The sequence below is a fragment of the Brachionichthys hirsutus genome, chromosome 3, assembly GCF_040956055.1.
Source record: "Brachionichthys hirsutus isolate HB-005 chromosome 3, CSIRO-AGI_Bhir_v1, whole genome shotgun sequence".
Classification (NCBI taxonomy): domain Eukaryota; kingdom Metazoa; phylum Chordata; class Actinopteri; order Lophiiformes; family Brachionichthyidae; genus Brachionichthys; species Brachionichthys hirsutus.
The window spans coordinates 10493706-10517618 of record NC_090899.1 but is presented as its reverse complement, the minus strand read 5'-3'; the positions used below and the strand labels follow the sequence as shown (position 1 = coordinate 10517618).

General features: G+C 40.1%; 1 protein-coding gene across 1 annotated transcript in view; it reads left to right on the top strand.

Moving 5' to 3' along the window:
- The window catches only part of dnah5 (dynein, axonemal, heavy chain 5), a 68245-nt gene that overhangs the window by 16551 nt on the left and 27781 nt on the right, over positions 1 to 23913 (top strand). The window contains exons 28-65 of the mRNA XM_068756333.1: positions 90 to 325; positions 576 to 794; positions 1083 to 1145; positions 1380 to 1618; positions 2416 to 2563; positions 2722 to 2814; positions 3483 to 3682; positions 3842 to 3995; positions 4258 to 4421; positions 4604 to 4760; positions 5004 to 5216; positions 5495 to 5719; positions 6261 to 6433; positions 6969 to 7039; positions 7414 to 7521; positions 7721 to 7908; positions 8120 to 8314; positions 8920 to 9054; positions 9244 to 9351; positions 9797 to 9950; positions 10106 to 10252; positions 11053 to 11294; positions 12459 to 12635; positions 12804 to 13005; positions 13229 to 13371; positions 14849 to 14983; positions 15345 to 15467; positions 15690 to 15903; positions 16086 to 16309; positions 16756 to 16954; positions 17079 to 17251; positions 17771 to 17901; positions 19031 to 19184; positions 21484 to 21751; positions 22499 to 22622; positions 22867 to 22974; positions 23479 to 23593; positions 23688 to 23864. Coding sequence (XP_068612434.1) covers positions 90 to 325; positions 576 to 794; positions 1083 to 1145; positions 1380 to 1618; positions 2416 to 2563; positions 2722 to 2814; positions 3483 to 3682; positions 3842 to 3995; positions 4258 to 4421; positions 4604 to 4760; positions 5004 to 5216; positions 5495 to 5719; positions 6261 to 6433; positions 6969 to 7039; positions 7414 to 7521; positions 7721 to 7908; positions 8120 to 8314; positions 8920 to 9054; positions 9244 to 9351; positions 9797 to 9950; positions 10106 to 10252; positions 11053 to 11294; positions 12459 to 12635; positions 12804 to 13005; positions 13229 to 13371; positions 14849 to 14983; positions 15345 to 15467; positions 15690 to 15903; positions 16086 to 16309; positions 16756 to 16954; positions 17079 to 17251; positions 17771 to 17901; positions 19031 to 19184; positions 21484 to 21751; positions 22499 to 22622; positions 22867 to 22974; positions 23479 to 23593; positions 23688 to 23864 — 6299 coding nt within the window. The remainder of the gene's footprint in view (positions 1 to 89; positions 326 to 575; positions 795 to 1082; positions 1146 to 1379; positions 1619 to 2415; positions 2564 to 2721; positions 2815 to 3482; positions 3683 to 3841; positions 3996 to 4257; positions 4422 to 4603; positions 4761 to 5003; positions 5217 to 5494; positions 5720 to 6260; positions 6434 to 6968; positions 7040 to 7413; positions 7522 to 7720; positions 7909 to 8119; positions 8315 to 8919; positions 9055 to 9243; positions 9352 to 9796; positions 9951 to 10105; positions 10253 to 11052; positions 11295 to 12458; positions 12636 to 12803; positions 13006 to 13228; positions 13372 to 14848; positions 14984 to 15344; positions 15468 to 15689; positions 15904 to 16085; positions 16310 to 16755; positions 16955 to 17078; positions 17252 to 17770; positions 17902 to 19030; positions 19185 to 21483; positions 21752 to 22498; positions 22623 to 22866; positions 22975 to 23478; positions 23594 to 23687; positions 23865 to 23913) is intronic.

Sequence of the window (23913 nt, the reverse complement as noted above, 5' to 3'; positions counted from 1 at the left end):
GGCTGCAGACAAGGGAGCTAAAAACATGAACCTGACCTCCAGCCAATCCATCTCTACATCCTTACTGTACACGTCTTTGTTTGCACCAGCGGACCTGAAGATGTCCCTGACAGCTGAAACCAAGAATTGGATGGTGGACTATGGACTGTGCTGTAACAGGAAATATCGCTCAGAGATGGAGCAGATTTTTGCTTTTCTCGATGAAGCAGGGAAGAAATTGAATCGACAAATTAAAGACCTGGATGATATTCGCATCGCCATGGCAGCTCTCAAGGAGATCAGAGAGCACCAGATATCGATTGATTTTCAAGTTGGCCCCATAGAGGTAGTGTAACATTATATATTTCACACAGCATACACACAGTGTGGAAAGGCCTGGATGTTTTTAGTGTGGATGAGAGCATTTATAATAAATTTCATGTATGTGATGATTGCGCTTTGCAGATTTTAGAAGAAATGGAGGAATTGAAACATTGCCTTTATATGTTTTATTTTAGATTAGTTGCCAGAAGGATTATTTATGACCTACCAATATTTATAACATGTGAGGTGACAGACTGTTCTCTTCCTCACAGGAATCTTATGCCATGCTTCACAAATATGAATTGTCAGTGGCAAAGGAAGAGGCTGAGAAGGTGGATACTCTCCATTATGCCTGGGAGAAGCTGCTGTCTCGCAGCACAGAGGTGCAGAACGAACTGGTGGCTCTACAGCCCAACTTCAGAGGAGAGCTCGTCAGCAATGTGGAAACTTTCCTTGAAGACTGTAATCACTTTTACCGGGATTATGATGAGGTAAAATGACAAGAGATACCTCATTCAATGCACATATGGATATGTATTAGATGTATGCTTAAAGTCTCCAAATCAACGCACAGTCACGTGTTCATTTCACCTCAGTCCAGTTATTTTGGCACAGTAAGTCATTAAATGGCTCCATGATAAGTCCTCTTTGTGCAGCTATTCCTTGCATCTCCTTATGTTTTCAGTCAGAGGAACTGAGATACAAGGAAAGTATGGATGAATTTACTGAGAGTAAATTTAGATGCATCTATCTATAGACTTTTTTCCTTTTGGATTCAGGATGGCCCTATGGTGGTGGGACTAGCTCCTCAAGATGCCAGTGATAGACTCATCATGTTCCAGGTTTGTAACAGAATATCTGATCTTGGTCTATTAATTACATAATTTACTATTCTGTCAGTCAGATCGTGTGTTTGTAATTTATTTCATGGAGTTTGTGCAAGTTACCAACAGAGATAGTACGCTTAATTTTTGTTTTTTTTCCGTTTTAGTTTTTTTTAACTTGCAAGTTGAGGAATGCTGTTATTATAAGATCTGTATAAAATGAATAGATGTTTCCATTTTTCTCTTCTTTAGAATCGATTTGACAACCTATTCAGGAAATACATGACTTACACTGGTGGAGAAGAGCTGTTTGGACTTCCCGTTACCCAGCATCCCCAGCTTTTGGAAATTAGGAAGCAGCTGACTCTGCTGCAGAAGTTGTATGGGCTTTACAACAATGTCATCGAAACAGTCAAAGGTTACCACGATATCCTGTGGGCAGACATCCACATTGAGAGGATCAATAACGAGCTCCTGGACTTTCAGACAAGGTTTATTTATCCTGATATATATATATATATATATATATATATATTATTTTTTAAAGATCTTCTGTGGAGTGCTGGACCTCTATTATTGCATTGGTTGTTTTTTTTCTGTGAGTAGGTTCCTGTTAGATTGTTTTGTGAATGTCCGAGCAGAGGGTAACGTTTCAAAGTTGTTGTCCGTCAAATTTGAAGAATCCTACAAAGAGAAATAAAATGGAGAAGAAGACAATGAGGGAAAATTAATTGACCCCCCTTCATTTTCACCCCTCATATGAAGTCTGTTTCCTGGAATCATTCTGAAATGTATTTTCAGAACTCTTCCGTCTTTCCCCCTCCACATTCGTTTTTGCTCTCTTCCTTCCTACAAGGCTTGATTTTTTATTCATCTAAGTAAAATTGGGGGCCTTCGATAAGTTGAAAGTGTCTCATCTCGAGGAAATAGTAATTATTTATGTATCCTGCTTTGTGATCTCCTGACAGTGTGAATCTAGCTTACACATCTAAAAGATTGCAGCAGTCATGGGCGGAATATGTGATTCCATCAAAATTGAAGTAGGAAAAAAAAAAAAGAAAAAGAAAGTTGAAGTAGGCAGGGCAACTCTTGCAGAAATGCTTTTTAGCAGGTTTTAGATATTTTTACACAGTTGGACTGTGTGCATTGTATAGACGTGTTGTAGCACGTGTGCTTCAAAGGATATACACATACAGCTTTTGAAATAGTTTATTGCCGAATGAACCTCTGTTTTGTCAGGCAAGCATTTTCTCTGAGTTTGTTGAGTACTGTTTTCTTTAAAAACCAGATGCCGCAGGCTGCCTCGAGCACTAAAGGACTGGCTGGCTTTCCTGGACCTGAAAAAAACAATTGATGAGTTCAGTGAGTGCTGCCCCCTACTGGAACTCATGACTAACAAGGCTATGATGACTCGTCACTGGAAGAGAATTACTGAGGTCAGTAAAGCGAAGCCACATACAGTAAATACTGTTTACAGTCATTGTCACCATCCAAACTACTGTTGTAGTAATTATACCTGTGGTCTTGCCATTTATTATAAATAGAGACTTTAATTTCCACATTCTTGGTAACACCTATCTGGTTTTGTGCCAAGGTGACTGGACATGCATTTGAGGTGGAAAATGACACATTCAAGCTACGCAACATTATGGAGGCTCCTCTGCTCAAGTATAAAGAGGAAATTGAGGTAAGAATCAAAAGTAGGGAAAATACAAAAGTCAAGAGAAATATGAACAATGTTGAACTGATGGCAAATAAGTGAAAGCGCAATATATTTTCATAACATTGCATTAAGACTGTGTATTTTTGTATTTGTCATCACATATACTATATTTAATCCCCTACTAAAGTTTTTTTTCTTTTCACTGTGTGAACTATGAAGTCAACTGAGCCTGTGCCATGGCTGTGAAATACAGCTGGAGCCAATAGGCTCCAACAGACATGATAAAAGTTCTTGTTTACGTGGATACAAATCACAGAGGCAGGAAAATCCCAGTAAGGTGGCAGAGAATCATAAATCCACGGTTCAGGCTCACAGACGCTTGAAAGCAAGGGCAGAAACAAAGTGGGGAAAAAAACATAGGATTCAGTAAAAGAAATGGAAAGGCAGCGAGTGGATGGGTTGGGATGGTCAGGTAATAGGAATCTTGGTAAAAGGATTTGCTGCAGGGCACCAAAAATACCGAAATGACAAAAAGGTAAATTCAAAGTACAGAGCAGATGAATTACAACTATTGGCTGAAGTTGTGAAAATTGCATATGCCTATGCATGAATGAGGCTGAGGCTAGCTCATGTTAATTTATGTTTCTGTACTGATGCTTTTATTTGAATAAATGTGCTTGTTTATTATACAGGACATCTGTATCAGTGCAGTGAAAGAACGGGATATTGAGCAGAAGCTGAAGCAGGTGATCGCTGAATGGGACAATAAGACTTTCACATTCGCCAACTTTAAAAACCGTGGAGAACTACTGCTGAGAGGAGACAGCACTTCAGAGATCATTGCCAGCATGGAGGACAGCCTGATGATCCTGGGGTCCCTTATGAGCAACAGGTTTGTAACATACAGTATTTAAAAAATAAACAAGTACATATATATATATATATATATTTATTAAGGGCACACTGAAATTCAAGACTTCACACCATCTATAAAAGCTGTCAGGTGTGTGGTATGATTTAAAAGTGACATGATGATCGAATTATTCTCCAGGTACAACACCCCATTTAAAGCTCAGATTCAGAAATGGGTTCAGAATCTTTCAAACACCACTGATATCATAGAAAACTGGATGACTGTCCAGAACCTCTGGATCTACCTGGAGGCTGTGTTCGTGGGTGGAGACATCGCTAAGCAGCTACCAAAGGTATAATATCTCATATCGGACAAATGAAGTGTCATATTTAATTGTCTAAACTCAGTCAACAATTGAAATGTGCAGCATTAACCTGTAAATATAATTACTATCATTTGACCAACTCTTTGGCTGTGTGGTAGGAAGGGAAGAAAATGCTTTTCATCTTCAATTTGCTATGTTGTATATATTCTTGTATTTAAAGTCATACATATCAGTTACATTCAAACCTCATATATGCTCATGTGCTCTGAATCGATGCAACCTTTTATAGGAAGCAAAGCGTTTCTCCAACATCGACAAATCCTGGGTAAAGATCATGATGCGAGCCCATGAGATGCCCAACGTGGTGCAGTCATGTGTGGGTGATGAGACTATGGGACAGCTGCTTCCTCACCTCCGGGAGCAGCTGGAGATGTGCCAGAAGTCACTTACAGGGTAAGAGACAAGGACCAAAATACCAGCACTCTCACATTCTCCTCAGATGTAGATGAAGGTGAAAGTGGTCCAACAATTATAGAAAGAGCGGAATGTTTTGTTCAAAACTATTGTAAATCTAGTTTATTTTAAAGGGCAATATGCATTGAAACTGTTCATTTTAATATTTTTTTTCCAAACAGATATTTGGAAAAGAAGCGTCTTCTATTTCCTCGTTTCTTCTTTGTTTCTGACCCTGCCCTTCTGGAGATCCTCGGCCAGGCCTCTGACTCGCACACCATCCAGAGCCACCTCCTCAATGTCTTCGACAACATCAAATGCGTTCGATTCTATGACAAGGTGAATTTTTCAAGGAGTATTTTAAACTTTTTCTGGCAGACCAGTATAACAGAGCATCGTCGAGGGAACCTATTGAAAATGAATAACTTTTATAGAACTCCTGGTTTGGGAAAATTTAACGTTTGCAATAGATAACACAATACAAGACCTTTCAGTAAATTTTACTAATCAGAATACTATAGTGGGGTGTTAAGGGAATTAAATATGATATAGGATTTTAATCTGTCATGCCACCATCCTCAGGTATATGACCGCATTCTGGCTATATCATCGCGTGAAGGTGAGACAATAGAGCTGGAGCGTCCTGTCACTGCAGAAGGAAATGTAGAAGTTTGGCTCAATGCTCTCCTGAAGGAATCCCAGAGGTCTTTGCACCTTGTAATCCGAGAGGCTGCCCTCACCATCCAGGACTCTGGCTTCCAGCTCATTGACTTCCTCAACTCTTTCCCTGCTCAGGTAGATCATTATTATTATTATTTGTGTTTTTGCTGTTTTGCAGCTCTCCATGATAAACATTAATGTTGCACCTGATTTATGAAACATTTTGTGAATTGTTCAAGACAATTTGCTTTCCTCAATTCAATCCATATACCGGTAATTATGAGATTTCTCATATTGTGTTCTGAGATTTAACAATTTCAAAACCTCTTATAGCTTAACAAATCAATAGTTGAAATGTCTCATTATGCTTGACCGTCACTCAATAATATGTCGACCAAATGTCCATAATTCAGGTTGGTTTGCTGGGCATTCAGATGATATGGACAAGGGATTCTGAGGAGGCTCTGACCAACGCTCGATATGATCGCCGCATCATGGCCAAAACCAACCAGCTCTTCCTGGATCTGCTCAACACTCTGATTGACATGACCACTAAAGACCTGGGGGCTGTAGAAAGGACAAAATACGAGACCCTCATCACCATCCACGTCCACCAGAGGGACATCTTTGACGACCTGGTAAGTATGTTGCTATTTTATTTTTTTTTGCTTTGGCTTATCAGTCCAAGTTAAATGTTTGATAATCACTCCAATACAAGAAAAAGCAGACTGACTGGTCTTACAGTCTGCTTGCAAAGATACCAAGAACAATTTAGAACCTTTTGATGATGATCCAGATCACCATGTGGATGGTGTAAGTACAATTATGAGGGGAATGAGCTGCTTGGCGGAGGTCTGCGCTGTCTGAGTGCTTTTCCAGTTATTTATTTATTTATTTATTTGAGCATCAAACATCAGGCATAAACTCAAAATGAAGTAAAATAAAATAAAAAATAAACAAACACATTTTCAGAAACGGTATTGATATTTGTAACTTTTTATGCCCTATCCTTTTATCCATTCCATCCTTACAGATGCTCAGAAATCGTACCTTCAATTGCTTTTTTCCTGCTTGTGTCTTTCCTTGTCTCTGTATTCAGTTACTCTCACCCATGGTCTCTATCCTATCTTGCTTCCATTTACCCTTTTCCACACTCTCATCTTTACTTTCTCGCTCCAGTGCCGGCTCCATGTCAAAAGCCCAAATGACTTTGATTGGCTGAAGCAGTGTCGGTTCTACTTCAATGAAGACTCAGACAAGATGATCATCAACATCACAGATGTGGGCTTCGTCTATCAGAATGAATTCTTGGGCTGCACTGAAAGGCTTGTCATCACGCCACTGACTGACAGGTAGAGGTCTATCCATAAAGACATACATAACAAACTAATGAAGGCAGAAATTTTAAGAATGTAGTTTCAGATGTATGGACCATGAAACACATCCTAAAATGCATCCTAAGCCTCAAAATGAAACAACAGTAGTTGAATTAGACTATAGACTAGAGAGAGAGAGAGAGAGAGAGAGAGAAAGAGAGATTTTTTTTCTGCAATCTATGAAGGGCATGAAATTTGCTGCAAGTGCAGTTTCACCATGATTTTTGACTTGAGGTCAGTAATGCATTGCAAGCACAGTTTGTAGCCAAGGGCCCCGGGGCAGGTCCTGGCCTCAGCCATTCCCTCCACTGAAGTGTCTTTGAGCAAGAAAATGAATCCCCTCCACCTCTGGAGCCAGTGTTGCCCTGCTGTGCCTGTGCTCCAACCTCCCTGCAGTGTTTCATTTTTTTATTTTTATATATAACTGTGCTAAATTGACTGTGACAATCATTAAATCTAGAAAGTTCCCGGCTTCTGAGATGTAACTGTCTTTTTGTCTATGTTCGGTCAGGTGCTACATCACCCTAGCCCAGGCTCTCGGTATGAGTATGGGTGGAGCCCCTGCTGGTCCTGCAGGAACAGGTAGGACTCAGGACTAAATGAGTCATCTTGATAAAAAGCCTATGAAATGCTGGTTTCACTAAATCAGAAAAGATTAGTAGTAGTAGTAGCTCCAAGTAATCCAGGATCTCTTCTGAATCATCACCAAAATGTAATCTTCCGTTCCTGGTAACATTCCCATTCCCGTTTCCTGAAAATGTCATCAAGATCTGTCCATTAAGTTTTGAGTTATCATGCTAACAGACAGACATTACCTCCTTGGCGGAGGTGATAATCAAAGGTCGCTCAATAGTGGAACTCATAGACATGCTGTATTTAGCCTATGAGGAGGAGCCACTTCTCTGCAACATAAAAATCTAACCTTTCATTATCATAAATCTGCCTTTAATCATTAGGTAAGACGGAAACTACAAAAGACATGGGCCGCTGTCTGGGAAAGTATGTTGTGGTCTTCAACTGTTCTGACCAGATGGACTTCAGAGGCCTTGGAAGAATATTCAAAGGTAACAATCCTGGAGCAAATTGGTGCTATCAAATTATTCCAAATTAATTTAAATCAGAACAGATGAAGGACTAAAAAGCTGTGCAAGTTGAGTGGTGACTACCACAAATAGTTATTGAAAAAAGTTCTGAAGAGACCATAAAGAAGAAACAACATACTTTATCTACTGAATATTAAAGTTGCATTTATCTCACTTCTAGGTCTAGCCCAGTCTGGTTCTTGGGGCTGTTTTGATGAATTCAACCGTATTGACCTCCCAGTTTTATCTGTGGCGGCCCAGCAGATCGCCACAGTTCTCACCTGCAAAAAGGAACGCCGTAAAAACTTTGTCTTCACTGATGGAGACACCGTGGATATGAACCCTGAGTTTGGCATCTTCCTTACCATGGTTGGTACTGCAACATTTTATATGACATAATTTCGTCTCAGGATATTTAAAAGGATACAATTCACATGATAGAAGATTTTTTAAACAGCTTCTATTGCAAAGGTGGCTAACACGGATGGGTATTTAGTGTGTGCATGAATAAACTAAATGTAATAAAGATCACAAAGCAAAATGGAATTTACTTGAAGTAATTACTTTCTTGTATAATCAGAACCCAGGATATGCAGGTCGCCAAGAGCTTCCTGAGAACCTGAAGATCAACTTCCGCTCCGTGGCCATGATGGTTCCTGACCGTCAAATCATCATCAGAGTAAAACTGGCCAGTTGTGGATTTATAGATAACGTTGAGCTAGCCCGCAAGTTCTTCACACTTTACAAGCTGTGTGAGGAGCAGCTCTCCAAACAGGTAACTACAGTATAAATACATGAGCTCAGAGTGTCAAATATGACACTAGTATCTGTCCACCACTCTTTCTTTGCTGTAATACTTTACGTTTACATTTTTGTAATAGTCACAATGCAAATATTGCAATGCTGCAGTAGTGCCAAAATTATTGAAGGAATGAGGAGAAATTAAGAATCTTAACACGTAAATTTTGTAATTAAAAAAAATCAAGCAAACATTCATGGAAATTCCTGGGCTTATAAGGCCACTAATTAAATCAGCAACATCTTGGAATTATGAATACATGCTTTGAGCCTTCCGCTGGAAAAAACAAACAAAAAAACGAATTAAGTTGCGACATTTCTGTCTCAACCTATACACACCACAATCAGTTTTTCATGTCGGAATTAGATGTTTGTTTTATCTGCAAATTAGCCCATGCTTTTTTACATCAAAATATTTGTTAGACTGCTATCTGCATTATTACATTTTCACGAAGGATTGTTGGTCTGTTCGTAAATGCGTGTTGTGAGAGGAGAATACATATAGATCAGGGTTCACACAGTTGTATACAAACATGATGAATAATCCACGATGAATCTAAAATGCTATTTGTGTTTATCCAGGTTCACTATGACTTTGGCCTGAGGAACATCCTGTCAGTGCTCCGAACATTGGGGGCAGCCAAGCGTGCCAACCCCAGTGACACAGAGTACACCATTGTTATGAGGGTCCTCAGGGACATGAACTTATCTAAACTGGTAAGTCTGGAGAGTTGATATAATCTTAAAATAGCAGTACAAAGCAAAATGTAATTATTTTGATGAATAATCATGAGCAGAAAGACCAAAATACCGTAGATAGATTTGAGACGTTATCCTTGAGTTATGAATTATCAGCTGTTTTGTGTGTGTTTGTTGTGTGTGTGTGTGTATTTGTGTGTTTATTAGATTGATGAAGATGAGCCACTTTTCCTGAGTCTGATTGAGGACCTCTTCCCCAGCATCCAGCTTGATAAAGCGGGCTACCCTGAACTAGAGGCTGCAATTGACAATCAGGTAGAAATAATGAAGAATGAGTTTCTCTGTTGGTTGGTTTTCAAGGAAAACATTTATTGCATGGAGGAGGATGGAAGAATTGAAAGAGAGAGAAGGGAAGAGGGAAAGGTAAACAGAGGCTGGGAGAGAGAAATGAGGCAGCTGAGAAAGATCAGGAAAAGAAAATTGACTGTGTGACCACTGTATTTTTCATGTCACTCCTAAGTGCCTAGAGATATAGCACCCAAGGGAATCAAATAATGCCATTTAGCACTTGTCAAGAAAGTAAGAATGTAAGATATACGATAAAAGCATAGCTCTTTAAATTGTGGCACTGTCATAGTGGGTCTTTGTTTAATGAACGCTTGTGGCTCCATATTGCTGCATCTGTCTAACTAAACATTGCCACTATGGTCAAAATAGAACTGCAGATGTATACCCCGGTACTATAATTGTGATCTCTCAGGTCGAGGCTGCAGGTCTCATCAGCCACCCTCCCTGGAAGCTGAAGGTCATCCAGCTATTTGAGACTCAGAGGGTCAGACACGGCATGATGGCTCTGGGGCCCAGTGGAGCTGGGAAGACAACTTGTATACACACCCTAATGAAAGCTATGACAGGTAGTATTTTGTACGTGTTTTGGGATGCGCATTCAGCAAGAAATACAACTTGAACTCTATGCATGTTTGCAGTATATATGCATGCGTGTTTCTGCTCTATTTGGTGTATTAGCTATGCTTACCTAACAAAAATGTACATATCGGTCTTCTTGCAGAGTGTGGTCATCCTCACAAAGAGATGCGCATGAACCCCAAAGCCATCACAGCACCTCAGATGTTTGGTCGATTGGATGTGGCCACAAATGACTGGACTGATGGCATCTTTTCAACTCTTTGGAGGAAAACTTTGAGGGCAAAGAAAGGTCAGAAAGTTGCATATTCAACGTTGTTTTTAGGAGGCGAAATGATATTACACTACTAAAGTTTAAAACATTCAATATGTGTTTGTTGCAGAATATTCTACTACTGTACTTTCTGCTTGTCCCACAAGGGGTCGCCACAGCAAATCAATGTCCTCCACTTCACCCTGTCCTTTGCATCGTCCTACTCATCACCAGTTACTCTCACGTCCTCCCTCACTACATCCTTCTCCTGGGTCGACCTCTAGCCCTGTTCCCTGACAGTTCCATCCTCAACATCCTTCTACCGATATAGTCCCTGTCTCTCCTCTGGATATGTCCAAACCATCGAAGTCTAGTCTCTCTGACCTTGTTTCCAATATGTCCAACCTTCACTGTCCCTCCCTTTATTTTGCGGTTCAAATAACAACCCTCTAACTCTGAATTTCTGCTGATGGTTCCCTATTTTGCCCTACTGTATTTGCTCAGCTATCCAAATGATTGAAATCAGGTGTTCTAATCAACAACTGAATGGCCACAGGTGTATAAAATCAAGCACAGAGCCATGTTAACTACGACTGCAAACATTTGTGAAAGAATAGGTCACTCTCAGGAGCTCAGTGAGTCCCAGCACTGTACAGTGATAGGAAGCCACCTGTGGTAAGATTTGTCGTGGCACCTTTTCTATGCACTAATTAAATATTCAGAGGCGTACACCTCCTTCAGGGTCGGAATTTATTGTTTACCGGTAATGCATTATCTGATTCAAACGTCATGCATGTGTAAACGTGCACTAAAAGAAAATCACTGTTTTTTTCTCATAGGAGAGAACGTCTGGATAGTCTTGGATGGACCAGTTGATGCTATCTGGATAGAGAACCTTAACTCTGTTTTGGACGACAACCGAACTCTTACTCTGGCGAACGGAGACCGTATACCCATGGCTCCCAACTGCAAAGTAGTTTTTGAACCACATAACATTGACAATGCCTCTCCAGCCACTGTTTCGCGTAATGGCATGGTGTTCATGAGCTCTTCTGTGCTCAATTGGAGCCCTATACTGGAGGTAAATAAGCATTGCATGCATATATTGTGCACATCTAGAGCAGTGGACATTTCTCAGATCATGGCTCATTTATTCTGAATTTTTGTGGTAGCTATTTGTGTTCAGCTTTCAAACATTCACTATTTATAAATCGTCCCGCAGCTGATAAGAGAACTCTCAAGTGCAGCTTATTCTTGTAGCATAAACTGTCCATCTTGGGAGTTTTTCCAGTAGGTTAATCTTAAGCAAACCCTGACCATCAGAGCAAGTGATAGAATGATTTACCACTGTGAAATGAGCTCAACCAATGCTGATACTTCGCAGCCATAATCTGACAGAACTGAAATTGTCTGAATGAATGTTGTCTGCTTCCTGGAAGAAGGAAGTCACTAAATATTAAATAGCCCATGATGAGTCAGGACATTCACGAACACTCTCTGGGAGCACCTGTTTGAAAATCTAAATGACAGGGGCATCACCAATTCTCAAATGCATAACATTTGCCAACTTATACAGTATGTAATGCCTCAAGGAGGGTCTAGTGTTCTGAATGATGGCAGTGACACTTTAAGGAACCCGGTAGTAAAGTTTATACTATCAATGACTACATGCTCCAGGTGAGGGTTAAGGCTTTTTATGTGCAGGAGATGTTCTGGTCTAATGCTGACACTTTCAGGGTAGAATTATTTGTGGTTGGAGGATTGCTCCATGATGGGGTTGCTTTCTTCAGGCACTCGGGGAAAGACCAGATGCTTTCGAGCAGAGGATTCTGCTTTAGGATGGTAGGGTACCTGTTGGCTTTTGGCCACCCAATTCCAAGCTTTCCAGCTGCTCTATTAAAAGCCATGTGCTGGTTGATTCTGGCAGTTGGGTTCATGGAGCTTCTCGACATGCCTCACACAGCCTCTTAGCCGGTTTCCCCTTCTTCTTCTTCAGAAAGTCAAACCTTTCTTCAGAAGAAGACGAAACCATTCATCCTCTGAGTTAGATTTCACTTTATAATCTTGTCATATTCATATTCTTGAAAAGGATAAAACATTCCCTGAGTTAGACATTTGTAGTAGTATTGTTTCTCTCTAGTTAATACGGCAACTAAGAAGAAATAAAGACACTACTTGGCCATATTGTGTTAGCATCACGCAAGTAAGACATGTAACCTAACCACAGTGATATTCTTCTTCTCAGGGCTGGTTGAAGAAGCGCTCCACCCAGGAAGCGGAGGTGCTCAGGGAGCTTTTCTCATCTTCCTTCTTGGAGCTCTACCGCTTCACTGTGCAGTCACTGGAGCTCAAGATGGACATGTTAGAGGCCTTCGTCATCATGCAGTGCATCAGCATGCTGCAAGGACTCATACCGCCAAAGGTAAGGCTACGGGTGTTCTGAATTGCTATTTGTGGGACCTGGTACAGCCTGGAAAAGCGCATTGTTGTGTGTGTAAGTGTGAAATGTATATTATACCAATCATGAGGAATAAAAGTTTTCATTTTAAAATGTATACAGAGCTTATCTAAAGTAGTTATTATTCTACAGGAACAGCGTGAGGTATCCAGAGAGCATTTGGAGAGACTCTATGTGTTTGCCCTCATGTGGAGTATCGGAGCCTTACTTGAACTGGACGACCGGAGAAAGATGGAGACCTGGGTTCGAGGGAATGACGGTGTCCCCTTAAATCTGCCAAATATTCCCCTTGACAGTGAGGACACCATGTTTGACTATCATGTCACAACAGATGGTATGCATGTTTTAATGAATATAATTTATCACCTGCAGGTTTTATGTCATTGAACATGGTAACTGTTTCAGAAGTATTATGTCTGATGCTGCACTTAATTTTGGTGATGGATGAATATTTGGAAAGTACCGGTAATTACATGGAACTTTTACTGTTGTGTCTTGTACTTATCTCTACACCACAGGTTTTCTTCTTAATGCATACGCATTTATTCTCCTTCCAGGTCAGTGGGCCCACTGGAGCTCGAGAGTGGAGGAATACTTTTATCCATCTGAATTCACCCCAGAGTACAACACTATCTTGGTTCCCAATGTGGACAATGTTAGAACGGACTTCCTTATTCGTACCATCGCCAAGCAAGGCATGGTGAGTCTTGCTGAAAGAAAACAATGTACATACAGTATATTGTGTACATTTTACATACAGAATTGTATTAAAGTTGTATAAAATATATATGTATGTATGTGATTTTATCAACTTAAATGCTAATTATATTTTAATTTTTAAGTGATGCATGACCTGAAAGAGATAACGGTGGCACAGTGGGCAGCACTGCCTCATAACAAGAAGATTCTGGGTTCCCTTCTTACTGTGTGTCTGCGTGGGTTCTCACCGGGTTCTCCGGTTTCCTCCCACCTCCAGAACATGGAATTTAGGTGAACTGATCACAACAAATTGTCCGTAGGTGTGAGTGGTTGTCTGTCTATGTGTGGCCCTCTGATGCGCTGGCGACGTGTCTGGGGTGTATCCCGCCTTTCGCCCATGGCCAACTGGGATAGGCTCCAACAGACCCATGGCCGGAAGGTGAATAAAGCGGCTGAAGACGAGAAAGAAAATTGATGGCTGGATGGATGACCTGAAAGAGGGGCTTGCATATTGAAAGACCATATTAAGAGGATTGTTTGTAAAACAAATCAATCTAGTTGGCTTCTTCAAGGCTCATGATAAAGGTTTTTGAGAGAGCTTCCCCTTTAATCTCCTTGCCTATTCAGTCTACAGCACATCATTAATTCCTGCTTACAGCAAGCTGCATAGACACACTCACCTAGCTTCAGACCAATAACATGGCAGCATGGCTGTTAAAGAAGGCAAAATAACAAAACAAAAGCAAGACCAATATTCAATACACTACTTTAGAAGGACATCAAATGCCCCGTTCATCAAACCTTATTTGTGTAAGTGTGTGTGGAAGTGTTATAGCTATAAAGGCAAAGCATGAATCCTGTGTATGTTTGTGTGTTTGTAAAAAATGAAGGGCTCTGAACAAGGACAAGTTATTTGATCATTTAAGCAATGATCAAACTTGACATCAGTCCTTCATGTGTCTGGTACACAGGGAACTCGTATTAATCGTCCAGCGATCTGTTAGATTTCTGTTTGGTCTCTTTTCACAGGCTTTGCCATTAACACTTCTGTTCTGGCCAAAGGCGATAACATGCAAGCTGCCACAGCCAGGCAGTGGTTTTACTTTGAAGCTCTTTATTTATATATCATAATATTGTATTTTGTTGCTGGTATTTGACTTGATTAGCTTTACACATTTGTTGTTGTCATTATGATTAATTAGTAACAAATAAAAAGTGCTGAATAAATTGAAGCAGTGATGTAAATTGATACCTTCATGTACAGTAATCACAAAACAAGGACCAAACATCCAGATGCCTTACTTTCTTACCCTATGTCTCCCTCTCTTACAAACTAACTTGATTTCAAATGTCTCACCTCACCAACTGAGACTCAATGATTATAGAATTTTAGGTTGCAAATTGTGATATGCTGATGCATCACGCTGTACCTGTGAGCTTTATGTGATATAAAACTTAACAATTGTACCTTTGCCTAGGCTGTTTTGCTGGTTGGAGAACAGGGAACAGCCAAGACTGTTATGATCAAGAGCTACATGTCAAAGCGCGACCCCGAGACCCACATGGGGAAGAGTCTGAACTTCTCTTCTGCAACCACGCCACTCATGTTCCAGGTAAAGGAGAACCATCCATTTACTTCCAGGTTTAACAGCAGGCTGCTGCATCCTCTGCACTTGTATTTGAAGATAGATGCTCACCATCTGTGTAGCCTTGAAAGGATTATCATGAACTCCTGAAGTAGCATTGATTGCTGTCTGGTTTGATTAATCATGGACAGCCCACAGTAAAGACCGCTGTATTTCCCCTGCTCATCAATAAGATGCATACCGACCTAGCTGTTACTATTGATTATGTCTGGGTGGATTTTCTCAGATGTATTCTTGCCTTTCTCTCCCCCTAGCTTTTTGCTGTCTTTTTCATCAATATGGTGTTGTCTTATTGTTTGTGTTCTTTGCTACACTCTTCATCTTTTAGAGGACAGTAGAGAGCTTTGTAGACAAGAGGATGGGAACCACTTATGGACCTCCTGCTGGGAAGAAAATGTCAATATTCATAGATGATATCAACATGCCTGTCATCAATGAATGGGGCGATCAGGTTTGTTTTTCGACTTGCAATGAACTGAAAAAGCATAAACTATCTTTTCAAAACTGTTGAAGACAAATTTGTAGTTTTGAACTATTGGTCTGCGAAAGTAAATTATTTGTAGATTTCCTCACATGTAGGACAGCTCTTACTTTTTTCAATTACCTGATTAAATTATACAATTAAAATATCTGATGATCGCAACGAACAATGGTCTAAACCTGATCTTCGTAGGTGACAAATGAGATTGTCAGGCAGCTGATGGAGCAAAATGGTTTCTTCAATCTGGAGAAACCAGGAGAGTTCACCAACATTGTGGATGTTCAGTTTCTGGCGGCTATGATCCATCCGGGAGGAGGCCGTAACGACATTCCACAGAGACTGAAAAGACAGTTCTCCATCTTTAACTGCACTTTGCCCTCCAATGCGTCTATTGACAAGATATTTGGTGAGTTAAGAAATAAATCATTGATGTTGATAAGATGCTGAAGGGAATTACTATTATTATTATTTTTTGGAAAAATAAATGATTTAATAAAATGTATGATCTTCTATTCTACACTGATAATGAGGGATTTTGGTCACTTTCCCACCATCTGTAACCACACCACCATCAACCCTGTTTTCTAGGTGTGATCGGTGTGGGACACTTCTCTGCGAGGAGTGGTTTCATAAGTGAGGTTCAGAGAACTGTACCATGTTTGGTGTCTCTGACACGGCGCCTCTGGCAGTTGACCAAATTCAAGATGCTTCCAACTCCAGCCAAGTTCCACTATGTTTTCAATCTCAGGGATCTATCCAGGATCTGGCAAGGCATGCTCTATACCAATGCTGAGGTGGTCAATTCAGTCCCGGTGAGGAGACATTTTCATTACCTTATTTCTAAAATGTTCTACTATACTGTATTAACACTACTTAAAATGATGGTAAATAACTGTCTCATTGTTATCAATCCAAAGATGAAAAGACGAATCCAGGTATTACATTTGCGTCTTAGTTCAAGTACAAGTACTGTAACGGAAGGATAGAAACTTCTAGTGTAGCAAGCTCAATTCTTGCTGAGGTGGTCAACTCTCTGTTGGTTAGTGGCCTCAATGAATAATTGAATACAATGAAATATATATTCCACCTCAGGCTACCCACAGTGTAGGCAAATAGGCTTCCAATTCAGACAGTAGGACTAAGATTACAACGGTTGAGAATAGAATGGATTCAACTGCTCAAACCAAACAGAATATAAAGGGTAAATTTAACCAGCTGACCTAGTTTCTATTCAACATCATGCTTGAATAATTTCCAGGTGTTGCTGGCTTTGTGGAAGCACGAGTGCAAACGCGTGATAGCCGACAGATTCACTACGCCCGAGGATGTGAAGTGGTTTGACCAAACTTTGGCAAAGCTGGTTGAGGAAGGGCTTGGCGAAAAGCACAGTAGCCTTGTAGCCTGTGGGGAGGACAGATACTTTGTGGACTTTCTGCGAGATGCACCCGAGGCTACAGGTACGGATCAATCACACACATAAGATGGAGAATTCTCAGTATTCAATTACCGGTAGTATCATCAGTTATCTTTAAAAAATACATTTGTGTTATTATTTTAATGTAAACTGTTCTTTGATCACAGGGGAAGAGCCTGAGGATGTAGACTTTGATTTGCCCAAGGTGTATGAGCCTATGAAGTCTTTTGAGAGTTTAAAAGACCGTCTGAACATGTTCCTTAGTCATTACAACGAAAGCATCAGGGGTGCTGGCATGGACATGGTCTTCTTTCAGGATGCTATGATACATCTGATCAAGGTACAGTTAAAATAAAGAAATTATGAAATGGAAAACAACAGATATTCTAAGCCTTTTGTGATATGGAAAACTAAAAAAGTGTTAAATAAGTACAGGGGGTCGTCGCCTTACGACCCCGGGTCCGAGAGTTTTGTCGACTGCCGACTTGTTCGCAAGTCAGCCCATGTTAAATTAATGTAAGTATATTATGCTGCGTCATGATACTGTAAATGAGGAGTACAAGGAGACAATTCACTTGCTCGCTTTGTGCTATGTGATAAAATCACATCGTGAACAGACAAAAAAAATGAAAGACCAGTACGATGGTAAAGTTGAACTGTCATAAGTCGATGGCTACCTGTATCTCTAAGGTGTGATGGATAAAATGTTACGAAGCTCTCTCGGAGTCAAAACAAATCCAGACAGAAATGCACTGAAGACTTGGCACCAAGACATTCCGGTGAATTTCTGTGTCTGGTCCTTTTTAATTGATTGCTGTAGCGTTTTGCATCTTAAAGCTTATAGTTTGTGTGCTTGCAGGTGTCAAGGATTATCCGGACACCAGGAGGCAATGCCTTGTTGGTGGGTGTTGGGGGTTCAGGCAAACAGAGTCTGACCAGGCTTGCCTCGTTCATAGCTGGATACAAGATATTCCAGATCACCCTGACACGGTGATTTTAAGATGCAATGGGCACGCACGCACGCACGCACGCACGCACGCACGCACGCACACACACACACACACAGAGCTATCCCTTATCCATATGCCCTCACCTTTGCCAAACATTTAGCTTATTTTACAGTATGCTCTGCTATATTATAATAATAATATCTTCTATGTATTTATTTCCTAATTATGTTCTTACTGTCCTGTATTTTTCCACAGCAATCATAATTTAATGGAGGCTGCTAAGATTAATGTGACTGAAACGATGTTTGTGTCTTTTGTCCCCGCTTGCTTTGTTTTACACTTTGTCTACCTCATTGTTTTCTTCCTCACTCTGTCTTCTCTCTCTCCACCTGTCGGATGTTCCTCTCACTCAGTCCCCATGTGCATTTGTAGCCATCATATTTCCTGTCTGCCATTTTCCTAACAAATGTTATTGTTTGGTATTAAAATGAATGAGCCTATTTCTCCTTGGCTGCTCAACTATTTGTGAAGAAAACGAATGCCTTGATGTTTTATTTTATATGTTCAGATGATTATTTATCTTGTGTTTCTGCTCACTAACATACCAGCTGTCTCTCATTTTACTCTGCTGTTATGTGTTTCTGTCTAGTGTAGACTCAGTTTGACTGGCATTCGCTGAAACCTGAGTTCATACGTGAAAAATCTTTCAAACTGTCTTTGTAATTTTGTTAGTCTTTTCTCACCTGTGTTTTTATACAATCAATTTGACGCTTTGAGCCTCTTATTTTTTTGGCCCGCTCATTATAATGTTTATTATAATGCTTTTAAGTTCACACTTAAAACTCAGCACAGATAGGATTTGAACCAACAAAATAATTGACATGTATGTTTTTCTGTTCAAAGAAGTTTAAGAATTCTGTGCTGTGCGACATGCTCATTTCATAGCTCTGTGTGTTTTACACAGTTTTGTTTGCAACAAAGGATACAGCATTAAATGCTATTTTAAGGTAGCTGGCATATCAACAGTTAAATTGATTTAATGAGCACATTTGTCTGCACAGAATTGAGTCCACCTTAGGGATGCGGCTGCTCTCAGGACATAAAATTGTACACTGACGATCCCCTGGGTAAACAATGTGATGTTCTTCTTGCATTTTGTTATTTCCCAGCTCATACAACACGGCCAATCTCATGGATGACCTAAAGGGTTTGTACAGAACAGCTGGCCAACATGGTAAAGGCATCAGCTTCATCTTTACTGACAATGAAATCAAAGACGAGTCCTTCCTGGAGTACATGAACAACGTCCTGTCATCTGGAGAGGTCAGGAGAACACTTGGGAAAAAATAGACTGTCGTGTACACAATAGAAATATTGCCAATCGGTGTAATTTGTAGGACTGGTTACCATAAATGTTCCTTTCTTTGACTAAATACAAGAAGAAACATAAGGTTTATTTATTTCTCTATTGCCAATAATTTTATTCTCTAATTAAATTTCTGTGCTTTTATGATAATCAACATGTAGTCAATTATGAGGGAAGTCGAAGGTGCTGGATTGACTCCAGTAGTTACAATAACATGATTTTCTTCGCCCAGTACAAAACCCTCGAATTGTGCTTTTGTTGTTCTGCTGAAGCTGCAAACTCACATTCAATCAAGAGTGAAATTAATGTTTTTTTTTGTTGTTGTTGTGATCAGAAAGCAGCAACGGCACAGGCCTGGGGAAGAGGAAAACATGTTGTGTTCATCTAGGCTACGATGAGTGCATTTTATCTCACTTCAATCCAATTATAAAATCCAATTGAATTTTCCCTGTCGATAGCGTTTCACAATTATTTTCCCGTGGATTTAGATGTAATGACATTAAGCTGTAACTGACAGAGGAGAGGTAGGTTTTCTCTGTACTGCAGCATCCTGCATTACAGTTGCAGAATGGCTTTGTTCCCCTTTATTTTCGTGGAACAGCTACAACAGCAGCAGCTAGCCTTGGGGTCATGTGCCACTGTCTGAATGATTCTCAACTGCAGTCCCTGAATCATCCTGTTTACTGGATCCAGTAGTTTTAGTGATACAACATCCTTTTCTGCTCTCTTCGTGTCCTTGTTGACTGCCCGTCTCCTGTCTTGCTCATACACCCAGCACCCTCACACCCATTTCCCTTTTTTGTGCTGTGGTGCCCCACTCCGCTTCACTGTAGTCCTCTTTGTCTCCTCACTCTTTCTCTTCCCTCTGGTTATTCATGTGCCACTAAGCCCCTTCCTCCTCATCCATATTTCCTTTATACCTCTTCAGATAATCCTTTCTCCTCTTTGCTTCCCCTTCCATTCTGTTCTTTCGGTTTTTTATTTCGTTTCTGTCCGTCTTTCCTTCCCCATTTAGTGCCACAAAAGCACCACAGCAATGACCTCATCTCCAAAATGAGACAGCACTCTGATCACATTATAATTTTCTGCATATCTAACACTCAGCTATTTAAATTAAATTCAGCATCTTATCTGCAGCTCCTTTCTCATCGAGGTTCTTCTTTCACTACCTCTCGCTGCTGTCATTATTTACTTTCTACATCACCATGCTCCGCCCCCTCTGTTGTTTATCGTCACCTTAATTAACTGCAGTGATGTGCAGCTTGTCCATCATACTGATGACTGCTTGGCGCTTGAGTGGACAGATATTCTATAAAGGAGGTTGTTTTATCTTCACTTTGATTCAACCATAACGTCATAAGTATTTAGCTTTCTTGCACACTCTTTTACCACAGATGAAGTCCCTAATTTCAAATGCGTAAAATGTGGATACGTTTTGGATACAAAAGAGCGAGGATGACGGTGATAGATGGAGACAGACTAAAAGAGGAGTGAGCTGTGTTGTGATGTAAACCAAGCAGACGTGCATACGGCGCAGACACACACTTCCTGACTCTACTTTCCAAATCAGTTGTCAGCTTCTTCTGTCTCTAGGTAATTTGGGATTTAGGTGCAAAAAGCAGCGTGAGAAGATACAGTAACACTATCACCTGGAGACCAACTTGTAAAAATGACTGTGGAATACCAGAAATAAAGACGTCTAGGCTAAAACAGTATGACGAGACTGAGCAGTACTTGAATCTGTGTAGGTCAAACGTATCCAAAGTACATTTAAATCAACTTGAAATTAAACACACCTAAATTAGTTAGTAACTTAAATAACTACATCTACTTTACTGTCAACAGCAAACCAATTATAATTGCCATGTGCTCAGAAATTATCTTAAGGTTTTTATTTAAAGGGTCACAGTAAATCAAGAGAGGGACACAAACATCGAACGTGAGAGGTTGATGAAATTAAATCACATCTTATTTTTTTTAATATATCTACATGGGTATGTTACGGGAAATGTTGCCTTTAATTCATAAGCAAACTAAATGTGATCATCTCGCAAACTTGGTTGTTGTTAAATTTTGGGATTACGTCTCTCTGAAAAAGAATAATTACTCCTAAAGATGTCAAAATGTGAAATAAAATGGGAAGTGCCTTGATAACTGATGTAGTCCTGTCAGAATATTTAGCATATGTTGACGATGAAGCTGAAGATGCATTGATAGCATTTGACACTGATAGCTGCTCGTTTTTGTGTTTTGCAGGTGTCAAATTTATTTGCTCGTGACGAGATGGACGAGATTCTCAGTGATCTCATTTCTGTTATGAAGCGAGAGTTTCCTCGGAGACCACCAACCAATGAAAGCCTGTATGAATACTTCATGTCACGTGTTCGACACAACCTCCATGTTGTTCTGTGCTTCTCACCTGTTGGAGAAAAGTTCCGTAACCGGGCATTAAAGTTTCCAGCATTGATATCTGGTTGCACTATGGATTGGTTCAGCAGGTGGCCAAAAGATGCTCTTGTTGCAGGTAAATTCCATCCATGATTTTAATGTTATATTATTATCAATGCATTATCTGTATGTTCTGTCTATAAGATGCTGGTATGGGTAGCATTTGTGTAATGTGTATATCTGTTTTCCTTGTGGAGTGTTTGCTGTTATTTTTGGCAGTTGGATCCCTTTTTCTTCCCCTCAGCCAGCTTCTATAAAAAAAATATTCCCTCGTATTTTCAAATTTCTATAAGTCGGAACAAAATTTGAACTTTTGAAATTCCCACTTTGGGCAAGAAAATGGCAACAGCGAATCCCAGCAGTATGGCAGCAGTTGTTTATCTTTAGTCTGTTGGCAGCATTTATTTTCAAGCTATGTTTCAGAATGTTGCATAGAAATACAACTTTGTGTATATTTTTATACTGCTTTTGGATTTTCTGATGTTTTAACTTCAAGGATAATCTATTTGCACCAAAGCTTTTCAAAGCATATCATTGTGCTTTTAGAAGAGAATTGTGACTGTTGATCTCATGATCCCCTGCTATTTCCTTCTATTGTTTAATGTCCATTCCATATTTTGTACAAAGCATCTGTTCAAAAGAACAGATGCTTTATGCCATTTCTGGATGGTTATTAATTAAAATGTATGTCAGTATTTCAAAGCGTTGAGCAGAAACTCAGAAGCTTGGATTTATGGTTGCAAAATCTCTGTTTTATAATCACTTACTTTTGACTTAATGATGCTCTCTTCCATTCCTCCACATCCAACTGTTTGCCCTTCAGTTTCAGAGCACTTCCTGTCAGTCTATGACATTGACTGCTCACCTCAGGTTAAAGGTGAAGTAGTTCAGTGCATGGGTTCCTTCCAGGATGGTGTGGCAGAAAAGTGTGTCGACTACTTCCAGAGGTATTCTATTTTACTAAGCCCATTGACTCTCGGTGTCTACTAAGGCATCCGTCAAATGCTCCTAATGGAGGAGCACCTCCAGGTCCACATGTGAACCAGTGGAGTAGCATATTTGAAACTAAAATGTAATATTAAATGTGCATGAATGATTGTGTAATTGTTAAGCTATATTTGAATTTTGAAAATAATTCTCTTGCTTTTTTGTATCACATGAAAATAACCTAATGATCTATTTTCAATCTAGATACAGGAGGTCCACCCACGTCACACCAAAGTCCTACCTGTCCTTTATCCAGAGCTACAAGGCCATTTATAAAGAGAAAAGGTCTGAGGTCCAGACTCTGGCCAACAGGTAAACGGATCTATCCACAAATATTCGTTTACTGCTGCACATTATAGTTTTTCGGTAAATTTGTAAGATAATGATAATGCTTAGAATTTACATTCATTTTAAATCTATAGCCCTCCTTCATCTTGGTCCATGATTAGTTACAAGAGATGAATAACTTATTTGAAAGGCTGACAGCCAATTTCAAAGGCAGCATTTTGAAAGAACTGCATCACACATCGATTTCACCGTTTGTCAATTTTTATCATCTCCTGTAATGGGAGTGATAGATGAACCTCATGCATGGAAATGGAGAAAAGCCACCATCAAAGGAGCCAGTCAGGAAATTTCCATTATGACCCTTAAAAAACAGCACAATTTTTCTACATTTCTGTGTTCCTTTATTTAAGATTCTGTGCTGATATCTGCTCATCAGCTGCCCCCATGTCTACACAATTTTATTGGTGCCTGTTAATGGAATATCATGAAGCTTTACTCACTTTGTTTTCCTATGTCTCTTTTTTTTAGAATGAACACTGGACTTCAGAAGCTAAAGGAGGCATCAGAGTCTATAGCGGCACTGAGCAAGGAACTAGAGGTCAAAGAGAAGGAGCTACAAGTCGCAAATGATAAGGCTGATATGGTAAGTTCCTAATAGGGGATGGTGTGTGTGAGAGAGAGAGAGCGCGATTCAGGAGTAAAAAATAAGCATGTTGACTTTTTTTCCTCACACCCAGGTCTTGAAGGAGGTGACAGTGAAAGCCCAGGCAGCAGAGAGAGTGAAGGTGGAGGTGCAGAAAGTCAAAGACAAAGCCCAGGCCATAGTGGACAGCATCTCGGCTGATAAAGCCATCGCTGAGGAGAAACTTGAAGCTGCCCGGCCGGCACTTGCGGAAGCAGAGTCTGCACTGCAGGTACAGAACCAAATGTCATACACATGGTAGACTGTGTGAATGAAAGAAT